Source organism: Neodiprion fabricii, chromosome 4 (assembly GCF_021155785.1).
Source record: "Neodiprion fabricii isolate iyNeoFabr1 chromosome 4, iyNeoFabr1.1, whole genome shotgun sequence".
Classification (NCBI taxonomy): domain Eukaryota; kingdom Metazoa; phylum Arthropoda; class Insecta; order Hymenoptera; family Diprionidae; genus Neodiprion; species Neodiprion fabricii.
In genome coordinates this window covers 39,454,939-39,469,996 of record NC_060242.1, presented here as the reverse complement: position 1 = coordinate 39,469,996, position 15,058 = coordinate 39,454,939, and the positions used below count along the sequence as shown (strand labels likewise).

Below are 15,058 nucleotides of genomic sequence, written 5' to 3'. Positions count from 1 at the left end.
GCAACTACGACTGTACAGCTGCATTCGGGGACAATGAATCTGAGACGGATCATTTATTTTTTATACTAGACAGTCACGTTGGCAATACTGAGAAACCTACAGCGCCACGGTCGGCCGAGCGCGAAACAAACTCAATCTCGATAAACGTAACATAACCCGTGACCGTCGAATCTAACCTTAAAATACGTGCCAATCCAACAAGTCATTATCCCCGCGGTATTTTAAGGTTAGATTCGACGGTCACGGGTTATGTTACGTTTATCGAGATTGAGTTAGTTTCGCGCTCGGCCGACCGTGGCGCTGTAGATTTCTCAGTGTTGCCAACGTAACTGTCTGGTGTAAAAAATTAGCCGTCTCAGATTCATTGTCCCTAAGCGTACCTGACTAGGGGTACCAATCTCCGACTGCTCTGCATTACGTACACACGCACACACGAAACGTGTTTTTTAACGCGTCGTTGAACGAGGTGTGCGAAAGCTCTGAATTTGCCGCCATGCTGCCACTTCGTTACGGAACTCTGAACACACTGACGGCTTGAATAACCAATTTGTGTTTTTCACCCTGCAGCCTTGTGTGTAGTGGGTACCTACCTGCGTTATTTTTGTCACTACATACCCCGAAAACCGTAATCACTCATCCGTCTATCAATCCGTACTTTTTTAAGTCTTGTTTTTTTTGTCCACGCTTGTTCTGCAGGTTTTAACGTACACCTTATTTTTCTCCGGAGTGTTGATATTCGAATGTTTGTTTTTTAAATAACACGCTGTTTGACGCGGACCCTTTACCGTTAACTCTGAATCGACATCGAGCTGGTGTCCGATCTGGAAAGCATGGAATAACGTGTCTTAGTTCATACATTGAAGTCAAAATGCCCACACGACATCGGTTCAACGCTCTTTCTACATTTTCTAAACTGGACACTACCTCGTTGTAATTTTTATCTCGCGATTATTGCTGCGAATTTTTTTTCCTTGGGGACGAATTGAATTTGGCAACGATTACGAGTCGAGTATACTACCAACGTCGACTTGATCTCACGATCAGTGATCTTATCACTTTTACGAAGTGCCGCTGTTGCAGTAACCGCATTTAAACCTGACGCCCGAAATTGCAGCAAAATGAGCAGAAATATTGTACGATCTTCTTTCTATTTACATCAGTGGAGAAAGATTGAAAAGAAACCACATTATGACATGGAATTGTTGATTTTACCTGACGAGATTTGAAGAAGAAAACAGAGGAAAATATGCTTATCGAGATGTGTTCGAACCTCGACGGAAAAGCAATATTTTCTTTTCACATTCGCCCGTCGAAGACAGCTCATCAATTATCCTTTAACGGCTGAGTTATTCACCCGGCGACGGTACGAAAATTGGTCGAAATAGAAGAAGATAAAAAAAGAAAAAAAAAGGGTTCCGCTTGTTTCCCTGCAAACGCGCAGACGGTGAGACACAATTCCGTCCCGTTTCCAATTTCGGATCCCCGACAAAAGCTGCGAGACAAGCAAAGCTCTCGCGATCCTTCGACTCGGGATAATTACACGTCGAAAAAAGACACCCCTGACCCGTCTGGCTCTTGTGCGTTTTGCTCCGCGAAGCCAAGTGGAATAGCCAAATCCGGCGGATCTAGCGTTAATAAAGCGTCGCATCCGTACCCTCGAAACATCAAACAGACAGCGAATCCCATGAAACTGATTCCCCTGCCAGTCTAGCGCCGCCTCGGTCTCGTTTTTTATTCAGCTTTCACCCGGGAACTCGCTCCAGAGATTTCTCGATTTACATTCAGGAGCAAGCAATTTTTTCTCGGATGGTACTGTGGTATAAATCCACTTCCTTTGATACGTAAAGCTGTATATTTTCTCTTCGTTGAATTTTCACCCTGCTTACCCGGGATGAAATTTTATACCTTGTTTCGACGCCGAGAAAATTTCGAGGCTTTTTAGCCTTACGTGTGACGTTCTTACAGGGACGGTAACTCAGGTCGATATCTCCGATTTGACTTCTTTTGTAACATGATACAGTATACTAAACACTAAGCGACACGTATGTTTTTTTTATCCGCCATTGAACACTTTAAGACGATGAAACTACCCTCCGAAGTAAGGGATGTCAACGGGTGATTTGACAGTTTTTTTTTTTTAATTGAGATATCACATTTTTCATTTCTCGTTACGAGAAAACTTTGCCACTTGGATTGGTTAAAGAATATTATGTGCACTTGACACGCCTCACTTTTCAGGGTTGTTTCACCACCTTGAAATGTTTAATGGCATGTAAAAAAATACGTGTCGCTTAGTTTTTATTAGTAGTCTAATGTAACATATTAGAAAAGAAATCAAACCGGAGAGATCGACTTGCGATACCTTCTTTATTAAACAGAGAACTCCTGAGTCAAAAAGACCCTATTTTAATCTCGAAACTGCGCGTAAGGCCCGATTCTGATGTTTGAAGTTCTAACGAGAAACAAAATTGGAACTCATTTGACCCTCGGAAGCCTGAATCTCAATATTCCGGGTTTAGACGTTAATCAATCCTCACGGTTTTCTTTTCTCGAGTCTTACAGACTCGATTTTCCATTAAGTGAGATGTTAGGATCTCTAGGTTAAATATCGATCTAGAATTTTTGAGATCATCGATCTCGGTCGAATGAATCAAACTAAGCTGCGAGGATCTCGAGGGTATAAACGAGAGCTAAATTCGATTAGGTTTAATTATGATAGGTTCGAACAAGTTCCGAAACTTCGTTTCGGGTTAACTTACTCAGCCGATAGAGGGTCGAACGATGAACAAGTTTTCGAGTGTTATTCCGTAACAATTTTCCCGCAGCTTCTTCTTCATCATCGGATTATCGATGACGATGTAGCCGGTGCTACGGTTGCAACACTAACAAAAATCGTGTGGAAGATTTACAAGCTGAAGTCTGAATATAACCACAAGTTTGAATATTAAAACCACTCACGCGATTTTAGGAGGAGCAAGGATAACGAGAATAAACAAGTAAATTAACGAACAAACAAACAAACATAAACAAAGATATGCAGAAGAATATTGACGAGATTCGATTGGCTAGGGCGGGGTAGCGGAGGATCAACTTCAGGCACTCGACCCTTCGGACAGCCTCTGGTTCTGATGGCTCGAGGGCCAGCGAATCAATCCACTTCGTCCTCGCTGCAACTTAGGCGTAAATCGACCACGCGAAAATCCACGAAACGCCGATGATTTGCGTTTCCGATTCACACCTTTGTTAATTAATTTTTTGACCATTTTTTTTTTTTTTTTTTTCTCTTCATTTGTTTCGTTCATTTACCTTGTTTCCAACAGCGAGAGTGCGGCTTCGAATTATATACGCACTTTTGCCTGTATTATGTGCGCATAATAATTTCCCCTCCCCCCTTTCAAAGATTGTTTATCCATCTGCGATAAAAATTAATTCTGCGCAAACGATCCGACGGTGAAACTTTGCCAATGAAGAAGCGAACAAACGAAAGAGGAAGAAACATTTATATCAGGATCCTACAAAGATCCGATCGGTAATACTCGTCAAAGAATTGTCTCTCTCGCTCTCTCTCTCTCTCTCTCTCTCTCACTCTCTCCCTCTCTCTCTTTGTAATTGAATGTAAATTGAATCGCTTGAAAGGCGCATGCTACGGATCGATAGAAGGAAAGAAATATCTGTGTTGAATTCTAAGACATGAAATACCGTTCACTACTGTTACCTCAATAATTAAGCGATGTATATAATGTAAATAATAATGATAATAGAAATAATAAAAAGAACTTTATTTTCTTCAAATATCGTACGAATATCGGTGTGTCTTATTTCCAAATTTACGTACGCGTTACGTACGTACCTACCTATGTGTATAATTTATATATATGTATAATGTATGTTCGTATGTACTGCGAGTCGTGTCCCAGCTCTCTTGGTATAATCCTCGTTGTGCGCACGCGTATTATTGTGATGGAATTGTGAATGTTTGTTATTACATCTGTACGTCGTTGCCAATTTTACCCCCTTATTTTTATATACACTATATGTATTATGTATGTTTCTATAATAATCCAACGATCTCGTTGAAAAATCAACGCTTCGATAGCGGGCCCTTGTTTCGCTCGCTGTGGCTGGATGTATATTATGCAATATATGTATACGATACGTGATGCGATATTACAAAAAAGAGAACAGGAAGAAAAAAATGGGAAAAAGACAAAAACAGTAATTATACATCGTAGTCTTATAATTTCAACAATTTTTATACCCTCGTTGATTATTTACAGAGTACTTTTCAAACTAGAGAATTGAAATCGAATCTCCTTACTTTGGTACTATTCTTTTAACTCCCACTCCGTTTCAATCCCAGAATCGTTTTTTTTTTTGTTTTTTAAAGAACGATATTCTCATTCGTCATCACGACCGATCATCATTTGTCACGCGACAATAACTGTTTCCTCCCCCTGCGTATAAAGAGAAATGAAAAATAAGCAAACACCGAAAAAATAAAAACACACACGCACACACACACACACACACACACAACTATAAGAAAAGCAATAACAATAATTCGGTGGAGTTTCTCGACGAGACGAGAATCGCGCCGATACGAACGTTGAGCGATTACAGATAATGCTAATTGAATTGATATGATGAAAAATGAAGCGCCCCACAGTCCACAACGTCGGAGGGAGCGGCTTAATTTACGGATGAAGAGTTTGAGCCTGGATTCGCCGGAAGGTTCGGCTCACACGCGTCAGCGTCCTCGAGATTACTATGCAACTGGTCCGAGGGAATCTACGCCCCCGCGGTTATCCGACAGCGGTGGCACCAGCCGGTTATGTATGTATTTCACCGGATGATTGAATAATTTACACAACAAAGCCCGTGCCTTGATTAAAATCGCAGGGATTAACCCAGAGTTCGGCGGTTATACGCGAAATACGTTACGCAGCCGCAACTTTGCGGAAAAACCGGCGTCTCGTTGGCCCCGATAAATCTGATCCACAAGGGGATATTCCGTCTCGTTTCACCCGATCGCCTGTAATCGGTACAAAAGTTCACCGACGCCGATACTTTTTTTTTTTTTTTTTTTTGTATCTCGACTGCGTCACCGCAAAGAAAAAAGTGGAGATTGACGCGTGTCTCCGTTTTTACTTAATTATTTTCAATGTTTATGCAGCTTTTTTTTTAACTTTAAATGTTTATACTTTTCGAACAATTATTCGAACAACGAATTTGTCGTTGGATTGAAACTTTTTAAAGGAAATTTTTAACCGTAGAATTTTTAGATTTTCACGTTTTGACGAACGTATCGTTTTTCCTGAATTCGACCGATTGTAGTAAAGATTTTGTTTCGAATGAAATTCTGGAATTAAAATTCTCTTCGATGTTACAGGAACAATCGAAAGTATTTCACCAAAATTGACGAAAATTTGTGAAGAACAGAAAATTTTCGTCTGTGTGATTTTTCTCTTCTCTATCTTTAGCCTGTGCCAAACTTTTTTTACTAAACATTTTCATTGATTTTCATCAAATTCTTTTCAATTTTTCTGCTGTAGTTAATTCGAGTTAATAACGGGACGAGTTGAGTGAAAAAATGTCGAATATATGAAAGGTGCCGCAATTCGGGTACGTTTGATGTTTCTCGACTTGATCTCAAAATCTCTTCAAATTCTGTTATTGAAAAGATGCGAGTTTTTTCGTTTCCCCCGAAGCTCGGTACATTACGACACAATGGTAAAAATTTGTTAAAAATGTTTCTATTTTCGAAATTGCTGAAAAACGAAATAATTCGTAAAGCCACCAGAGATGGTCTAATCAAAAATCGTTACAACACGTCATCGCTTTTTTCATCGGTAAAATCTAGAAGAAAAACGGAGTAACAGATCGGTGTCGGTGAATTAGACGGAGGGCGAAAAACTCTGTCTAAATTTTCATAAAATTCTAGCGCCCTGCAGTCCTAGCCAAGGACACGGGGGTCACAAGCTTTTAAGAAGCACAATTCGGATGTCAAGCATGGAGCTTCCGGACGATATAGAGAAGTCCTATTCCTCGGCGAGTACTTCCCCGTGCCCCTCCCCGCACGCGGGGAACGCGAATCATCTGAATCCTTTTCCACCAGGAAAGCGTGTCCTGCCGCCGAACAACCTCTACGTTGTTCTCTACAACTTCAACGCCCGTCATCGGGACGAATTGGATCTGAAGTAAGTGCATAAATGGATCGAGAGGAGCGTAATCAACGGGATCGGAAGGGTGGGGGGGTTGGTGGGGGTGGTAATTGCTCCGTACCGCCTGGAAAGCGAAATCGAATGATTTTATACCGCGAACACTCTCTTCCTAATCACGTTTCAGGGCCGGTTACAAAGTCACCGTTATAGACAAGTCCGATCCCGACTGGTGGAAAGGCAAATGTCTAGGTGGAAGAGCCGGCTATTTTCCAAGCGCCTATGTCATGCGCGTAGAATCTGGCCAAAGGACGCTTCAGGTCACCCGGAATCTTCAGCTAGCCGATCAGACGACTCTGCTCAGAGATCAGGTGAATTTTCATTGATTTTTTTTTACGGTTCTTTAAGCACAGTGTTCCGCTTGTTAAACCGGATGAAGAAGAAGAAGACGAGGCCGGTTGACTAGATTCTTGAAAATTTTTTAATCCGATCTAGATGTCCGCCCGAAGTGTTAAAAAGCGACTTCTCGTGCATATCTTCATATGCACTGCCCCTATTTCTGGACTGTCCATGATCGTATAGATCTTCGGAGGTCGTAGAGACGGAGACATCAAGTCTTTCTATGTTTCAAATTGCGCATCGCATTCAATGTATACAAAACTAGTTCACAGCGATTCTGAATCACGGATAAAAATACATCGTGCAACGCGGAGGTCGTTCCGTGCCAAATCATTTGCATATTCAGGCTGGTTTAGCTAGCTATTCGGGAATCCTCCGTAAAATTAACAGCCCCTGAGTTTCGAAATTGAAGTATTTCCGAAGATAGATCGTTAATGCCTTGTCAATTGCTTGTACGATTGCTTGTATTTTTTGTTTTAAACTCGTAGAAGACTAGTTTGGTAATAGTGAAAAAGAAATATGAAAGGAAAAATAATTAGAAAATAATTCACCCTGGTAAACGTTTCGATTTAAAAAAATTAGAGGCAAGGCAGGCAACTTCAGGGCGGTCTTCAGAAACTGTTCTATGAAAGAGCCTGCCGCGATTTAAGAAATGACACTTTTGTCGGAGGGTGAAGAATTCTGACTAGGAAAATTTCGGGAGCTCCGAAAGAACTTGACGGTACCTATAAATTTATATTTATGGAAGATTAAAAACCGCGTGTTTGCTTCCCTCGCTGTTTCGAACAGATCGTGATCCAGATCGGGGAGGAGGTGGATGGCGTGGCGATGGTGAGATGCGCGTCGAACGTGAACACGACGGAGAGCCTGAGCAAGGAGACGGAGCCCCGGTTAAAGGAGACCCTGTGCCCTCTTAAGTACCTGCAGGAAGTGTGACCCCCGCCTCCACAGCGGAGTTTCCGTTTCATATCGCAGCAGCGATCGAGCGTTCCGAATTCTAGCGGAGGCGAGGCGGGTCTTCAAACGCCCTCTTCAGCCTCGGAGAAGTATTACGACTGTCTTCAGTGCGGCGAAGAGTGTCGACACGCTGGAAACGCGAGTCCGAATTTACCGAGCGCAGCGCCGCCAACGGCGAAGCCGGCGAACGAAGAGCGTCAGCCGGCCGTTTTCCTCCCGAGAAAACTTCCGCAGACTCCGGCGAAGAAGCGTTCGTCCTTGGCGCGGCCCGTCCGCGTTCACGACGCCTTCGTCCAGCCGAAAATCGCGGTCAGCTACTGCCAGAAGCCCCTGGAACGCGCTTCCAGCAACCTAGACGAGTTCGACAGCAGCGCCACCTTCCAGTGGCCTCAACGCATACGCCTCGATGACGCCATGATCGACTACTCGCTACCTTACGCTCGGACCAACAAAGGTGGCAGGCGAAATTTCAAGGATACCGACAAGCTGCTCAAGCTCATTAGCGTCAACAACGTGGACCAAGATTTAGATAGCGTTAAAGGATGTTCCCTCATGTAGTTGCAGCTAGCTAATTGGCTGAAGATCCCGTGTCCGGCTGTTAATGGTAGACGGATCCTCGGGAACTGTGGAAAGTTATACTTTCGGATCGTTCTTACGGAGACAAATGGGCTCAACGATTTTGGCAGACTGAATTACCGACCGCGCATGCATAAGATTATTAAAATTTATTGATCGGTAATTGTTTCGTCCATGGTACAAGGAAATAAGGTGTGTTCGTGAGAACGTGACCCTACATCGTGTCATTTTGAGCACTATTTTCAAAATCTATAGAACAACCGTTCATTCTCACGTTCACGGAATCTTATTTTATGGTGGAAATAATATTCAAATATTAAATAATCGGTTACAGAGGTTATGTTGTACTTTTTACGACAGAAAAGGAATTTTTGTCGTGACATCGTGACTTTTATACTGCGCATCTCCGTTTGGAGCACACCTTGTTCCTTTACATCATTGTTTCGTCTATTAGGTAGAGGAGCCAACTTATGCGAAACGAGGCATGAGATGCCAAACTCCCGCATCATGTGTCGAACTGAAATTATATCGTTCTCAAGATTCGAATCAATACTTGAATTGACTATTCCAGGTCTGCTTACCGCAAGAACATCGCATAACCTAAATAAGCTTAACAAGCGGAATTTTTCAGCTGAAGTTTAAGTTGGCTAGTCTGTACGAAGACAACAAAATTTGCGCATGCGCGGTCGGACGATCGATCTGCCAAGTTTCACCATTTTCTCTCGATACAAGTGTGTACTGTCATTGTTGGAGTGAACTTTTTATAGGAGATTATATATAAAATATATATCGTACCTGTCCTCTATCCCATGAATGACGTCGCAGACGTGCTCGGTTTCTCAATCGCTCACTGCAGTTTGCGATTCCACACGAGGAACTTTTATTCTTTTAGATCAAAATATTGAGTCACGATATCGATCGTAATTCAGAGTTTTTGAACTCTGCCAAATTTTTCTTGGAAAAAATTTGATAGCTAGAGTACATTTTTCGTCATCAATCAGATGGTCTCTTTTTTTGAGAGAATATCTTAAATTCATTCTCACTTTCATCGTACTTGCGATATTGAATCTTCCGAGACGAAAGATTGTCATCGTACTTCCTCAGTGGTCTAATTTTTTAGAATATCGAGTTGAACACCAGTACAAATGGCAAAATAAATGCAACATGAAATGTAGAACAAGGTGATGCTTGAAGTGAGCTGAAAGATCAGCGTACGTCGCCACGTCTTCTTTATATGTTTTTAATCCGCACCCTATCACTACCTTGATCTTGATGTTTCAAGAGCACCCTGAATCAACTTGCACTATTGTTGTGTACAAATTATAAAGACACGACGTCAATATTTTTTTGCGAAAAAGTCGTCCGGTACAGTCAAACATTTTTTTCAAAACTGGATATGTAATCTAAAATTTCGTGTGTAAATTGGGTAAAACTTTTGTACCGTATGTTTTTACCTTGGAATTTTCAGTTCTCGTTTTAGCCACACCGATATAGCAATTGCAGAAGAATATTGTCAGCGTAATGTAAAATCGATATCCTGCATAGATGAAAATTTCAGTATAAATATTTGATATAAATAATATTACATATATACATATATGTACCCACAAGATATCGGTATTATATACAGATGAAATGATGTAACGCGTGCCCTTTCCTTGTTGAACCATACAATATATTATATAACGCGTATGATAAAGTATATTTTAAGTGTATAAGTACTCTCAACAAAAACAAGAAAAAAAAAAAAATATTAAAAAAATTAAAAAAACCTGCCCAGTATTTTTTAAGTATTAAATGCAAGAGCAAAGTTGTTTATGTAATATCGTTGTGCCCTTCATCTGTTAGATAATTGATATATTATACATATATCAGTATATTATATTATAATGTTTGAACAGTTATGAAACTATGGATTGCGTGCCTATCAAAGATTTGGAATAATTTGAAAATGAAAGAAGAAATACACGATGAGGAAAGATGAATTTTGCCGCGTTCCGTGAAATATGGGTAAAAGTGGAAAGTAACAAAAAAAAATTTTAATAAAAAAACAGAATTGAAAGTAAATGAAAGAAACGAGACAGGTTTTCCGAACTGTTATTGTGATGTTAATAATCTATACCTATGAATGTATCTTTAAACCCTACGTGAAGCGAATGGGTAGAAATGTTGGTGCTGCGTTTGAAATCTTTGATTGTGCACGCTTTGTGGCGTGGAATATAGAGAAACGTGTGTTTATTCGAGTTATAGACTGCACGTAATATATATATATATATATACTATCTAAATTATATACACGTATACACTGAGTATATACGCTCATGTTATAGGAAAGTCGAAGTAAAAATAAGAAGAAAAAAAAAAAGAACATGAGAATAACAAAAACAAAAAATATACCACCGCACCGAAATTAATTAAGAAGCAATTTTCTATTTTAATTTAATTTAACTTTAGTAGAAAAAAAAAAAAAAAAAAACTATCATAATCATTTACTTGTTATCAGTTTTCCTATTTCTCGCACGTTTTATTAATCGAGCTATAAATACATACCGATATTTGTTAAATTTGCAACACAATCAATAGACGGAAATAAATGAAAGAAAACGATTTTCGCGCATGGATAACGATTAAAAAAATTATAATCGAAGAACGTGCGTAAGTTACAAAGTATGTAGGTATAGAAATCAATCAAGCATTTAATACACAGTCTAGAATCTAGATAATAAGATATAGTATAGGTCCTGAATACCATCCCGAATTTTTAATAAACTATAACACAATCAATTGTAATCGATCCTACACTGTGTGGTAGTCTTTACCTGCAGTACCTCAAAATGGAAAAGTAGTCTTTTTTTTCATGCCCAAGTTTTCATTGTGTCGCTGAAAATCTTGTAGACGCGTGAAATTTCACGCGTCGTAGCGCGTCTTGTTTGATTTATATTTCAAAGAGAAGGGAAGAAAAAAAAGAAAAAATCATGTTCAATAAAAGTCAAGTTCTACACACTTCTACGCAAAATATAATAGAATTTTTTATAGCTAATCTTCTACCAAATTTGTTATACACGAGAAGAAGAACAAGAATGGAAAAGAACACTGTGTCAAGTAGAGACAAAAATAATACTGCAGGCAATAAAGTAACGAGAATAATATCCACAACAAATTTTAGCAAAATTCTCCAACAATTTTTCACTGCTTTGTATTACTTTGCAGGTTTTGTATAATTATGTATAACGTTATAATTTCTGAATAACTTTATTTCAACAGATAATAACCATTATATAGATTCATCTTCGATGGTAAAAATAAAAAATAAACCATTGATTTATCCTTTGCTCGTTGCCTTAAATTATACCCGAAATTTCTCTCGTCCACAATATATGAACTTGTTGAAATCGCATCTTTTTGCGTACGTTCATCGATCCCAATCCTAAATCGATGAAAATTTCTATAAAAAAAGAAACAAGAGAAAGGAAAACAGTGGTAGTTTCGTCAATTAAAGGGGACAAAAAATTGCAAGACAGATAACGTAGAACATTCGTACAGATTTTACTTATATGCACAAGAAAAGAAGAGTCACCTGTAAAGTTTGCGACGTCTTTTCAAAGCTTACACATCATATATCATTACACCATATACATCAATAAACGGGTAAAAATTTTAAACTGAAATTATAATTTGGCAAATTCGAAGAACATAACGGAGAAACAAGACAATCGAACGCTTAATTTTGCCGTTCACTGGCCCCAAATTCCGCTTTACAACTTGTACTTGGCTGCACGGGTAATCGGGAACTTGTCACCGGTGCAAACGCCTCTGAAATCGTCTAGGGAAAGATCGACGATCGCGACGCCACCGAGGCCCTTTGCCTTCACGTAGTTCGCCTTGTTTCCGGCAGTGTCCGGGTCCTCGTATCCGACCCAAATGCCGTCGGCGCCGGTCGCATCATTATACGACTGGTAGGCGTAGCTTCCGTACTTCTTCGAGGGATCGCTAACCCGGCGTAAAATTGTGCCGAGCGTCGTCTCTGTCAGCCGAGTGCAGACCTCCGTGTAGGAGAGGAGACCAGGTGTCAAAGTTTGCGGTCCTTCTGCTCCAGGGCCGTCCACGTCCAGTGGAGGCACTCCGGATATCTGGCTGTCAGCAGTCAGCTTCCAGGTGCGGGCGAAAGTCGGAATCCCGACGATGATTTTACTTCCTGGAGTGCCGTGCTCGAGCCAGTACCTGGAGACGTATGGTTGGTTAGACACCGAGAGGATATTGTGAGGATTGGAAGATAGAGCGTTCCATTGCGCATACGCGAACCTTTTATGCAGGCTGGCCAACTCAAGTTTCAGCGGTGAAACGTTACACCGCGGCTTACGGAGGTTGTGTAGTTGCAATAGTCGAAAGGTTGATGTTAACGATTCGGGAAAGTGTCACAAACTTTAATTTTCAACTGGCTGAAATTACGTTATTTCAATTCGCCATTAAACGCGGGAATATTTTACACCGCATGATTCGTTTCTGCAAGATGGCTCTCCTGCTTTGCAGACGAAAATGTTGCGCCTGCGCAGTCGGTCTTTCAACCTGCTGATTTTCACAGTTTCTTCTCGCTATTCGAATGTGAGAGTAGGTTGAAGTGTTCGGAAACATGGACACTTTGGTCGGTTTGCAAATGCGGTAGATCGAAATCTTGCAGATTTCAGTTTCTCTCTTTCTTCCATTTTTTTTTTAGTGATCCAACGATTTTTATCTCTGACACTTACCTCACTTGACCGTCGATGTTTTCATCGAAAGCGCGTCCGTAGCTTTCGTAAATCGGGGCAGGGTAGTCTGCGTCCTTGGGGTTGCGGTCTGGAGTCTTCTGGTCGAAGGCGAAGAGATGTACCGCTTCGATGTTGGGAGTCAGAGCTCGAGCGTCGTAGTAGACTGGAAAGTAAACGATTTTCGATGTACCAATGAATATAATATAATTATGTCTGCATGCCAGTACCCAAACCTCGGTGTCACAAACTTAAAGAAAAATAAACCGACCAAGGCAGCAGCATAAAAATCCTAGAATTCATGATCCGGACGGTCAGTAATACGCTGAATCAACTTACTGGAGGAGTTCACGTGGGGCAGGACGGTTATGGTGAGGTCCTTGTTATTCCTCTGTCTGAGGAGGTTCTTGATGTCTCGTACCAGGATGGTGAACCCGTCACGGTGGTCCTGCTCCCTCTCGTCCTTGAACTTGCCATAACCGAATACCTTCTTGACACTGTGAGCAATGCTGCCGAAGAATCCACGCTTCTTCTTGACCTTGACCTCGGGGAACTGCCACGCCAGATCCACACCGTCGAAGTCGTAATCGGTCAAAAGACGTCCGACAGAGTTGACGAACTTTGCTCTGTTCTCGCTCGTCTCGGTCTTAAAATCGAAACGTAAATATCGTAAATACGAAGAAGACAGAACAAAAGAGTCGACTAATCGGCTTACTCTATTCTCCACTCACCACGACGAGGTACTTGTGGGTCTCTTCATAGGGGTCATCGTTTCCACCAATGCTAAGGTAGACCTTGAGGTCAGGGAAGGTCCTCTTGAACTGAGTAACCGTACGGAAGAAGGCGTAACCGGCTCCAGTGTCGATGTTTGGATGGAGAGGTGTGGCTTCGTGGGTCTCGGCGTTGATGCCAGCGTATCCGTAGACCAGGTGGGTGCAGAGTGACAGTGCCGGGCGCAGATCTTCTATTTGGAACTTAGCCGGACCTGAAAAACACGCACGAATTATTCGAGCCTTCGGGGTATTCAACGTGTACGTTGTAACTCTTGAAAAGTCATCGATTCTACCTTGGCGTTCGAAAGAGGTCGAGTTCCAGAAACAAACAACCTTGTCGTGGGTGTGCTGAACGGCAAATGTGGCGACGCACAGCGTCGCCAAAACTCCTACAGTGATCAGCTTCATTTCGCAATCTGTAAAAAAGAATCATTGCTTTATCCAGTGCTTTCATAATTTGCTTGGAACTATCACTTTCTTCTTTCTCATACACTTATTGCTCTATAGTGAAGAACAGTTTTCGAGTTCGAAAGTTATTCCATACAGCATTAAATGAAAGAAATTTGTTGAGTCTGCATTCTATTCCAATCTACTTTGTTAGCTTGAATTAATTAATAATTGTCAGTCCAGCGATAGCGTTTCTCTTCCGAAATCGACTATTAAAGTCGAACGTTCCTACAGATTATCTCCGGAGATCATTCGCAGTACGATATACATATCTTTAATTGAACGTTTGGTTACTGAAAGTTTGTGAAAAATTGACCGATTGTCTCGAATTCAACGCTCTTAAACGAAGAATTGTGATTATTCCATACGAGGATCGACCGTCTTTGGAAATTGCGGTGGTTTCACAAACCGTAGTATAACTTTCGAACTTGAATAAACTCTTAAGCATAATGAAGGAAGGAAAAACTGGACTTACCTTGCCCGCGAAGAGACGTGGACTGGCTAGACTTACCAGAGCGAGCAACCAGCGAAGGCTTCGAAACTTCGCCTTGGTCCCAGCGACTAGTCAGTGGTGGGGTTGACTATAATTACGTCATCGTTCAATCCGTACGCTACACACATGAATCGGCGAGACTCTGTTACATGTGCACAGACATTATGGATGCTCACTATTCAGGGACGCCTTTGTGCGTTGTATTATGGGGGTTTACACCTAGCGAATCCTTAATTCTCAAAGACCCAGGACTTCTCAAGGAAAATCTTCCGAAGCTAATCATACCACGCCAATTCAACGCACAGTCTTTCAAAATATGTACAACCATCTTGAGCCCGTCTTTGATTTTTTCCCTCACGAAGCTGCAGGACGTGGTAAAAGCTGAAGCAGTCACGGACCGAGAAATGGGATCACTTGGATCTTCCGATCTCTCGATAACTCTTAAGGATTAGGCGCAACAAGTAAGCCATTTTTTGACAAACGTTTCAATTCGACTGATTGTGAATTGGACTG

At 41.2% G+C, this 15,058-nt stretch overlaps 2 protein-coding genes across 11 annotated transcripts in view; one reads left to right on the top strand and one right to left on the bottom strand.

Moving 5' to 3' along the window:
• The window catches only part of LOC124180417, a 40,916-nt gene extending 29,378 nt beyond the window's left edge, over window positions 1-11,538 (top strand). For 9 of the 10 annotated variants that reach the window (XM_046565889.1, XM_046565893.1, XM_046565896.1 and 6 more), the window contains 4 exons: window positions 4,657-4,833; window positions 5,942-6,197; window positions 6,346-6,529; window positions 7,347-11,538. In XM_046565889.1, the coding sequence (XP_046421845.1) occupies window positions 4,657-4,833; window positions 5,942-6,197; window positions 6,346-6,529; window positions 7,347-7,493 (764 nt within the window). In that variant the 3' untranslated portion in view covers window positions 7,494-11,538. The remainder of the gene's footprint in view (window positions 1-4,656; window positions 4,834-5,941; window positions 6,198-6,345; window positions 6,530-7,346) is intronic. The other variant, XM_046565894.1, reaches the window with a different exon arrangement.
• Window positions 11,539-11,743: 205 nt separating this feature from the next.
• On the bottom strand, window positions 11,744-14,652 carry LOC124180418 (chitinase-like protein Idgf4). The gene is made up of 6 exons (XM_046565897.1): window positions 14,528-14,652; window positions 13,899-14,021; window positions 13,564-13,817; window positions 13,172-13,478; window positions 12,836-12,998; window positions 11,744-12,311 (listed from the first exon to the last, which is right to left on the bottom strand). The coding sequence occupies exons 2-6, from the start codon at window positions 14,011-14,013 to the stop codon at window positions 11,846-11,848; spliced, it is 1,305 nt and encodes a 434-aa protein (XP_046421853.1). The 5' UTR covers window positions 14,014-14,021; window positions 14,528-14,652; the 3' UTR covers window positions 11,744-11,845.
• Between the last annotated feature and the right edge of the window lie 406 nt (window positions 14,653-15,058).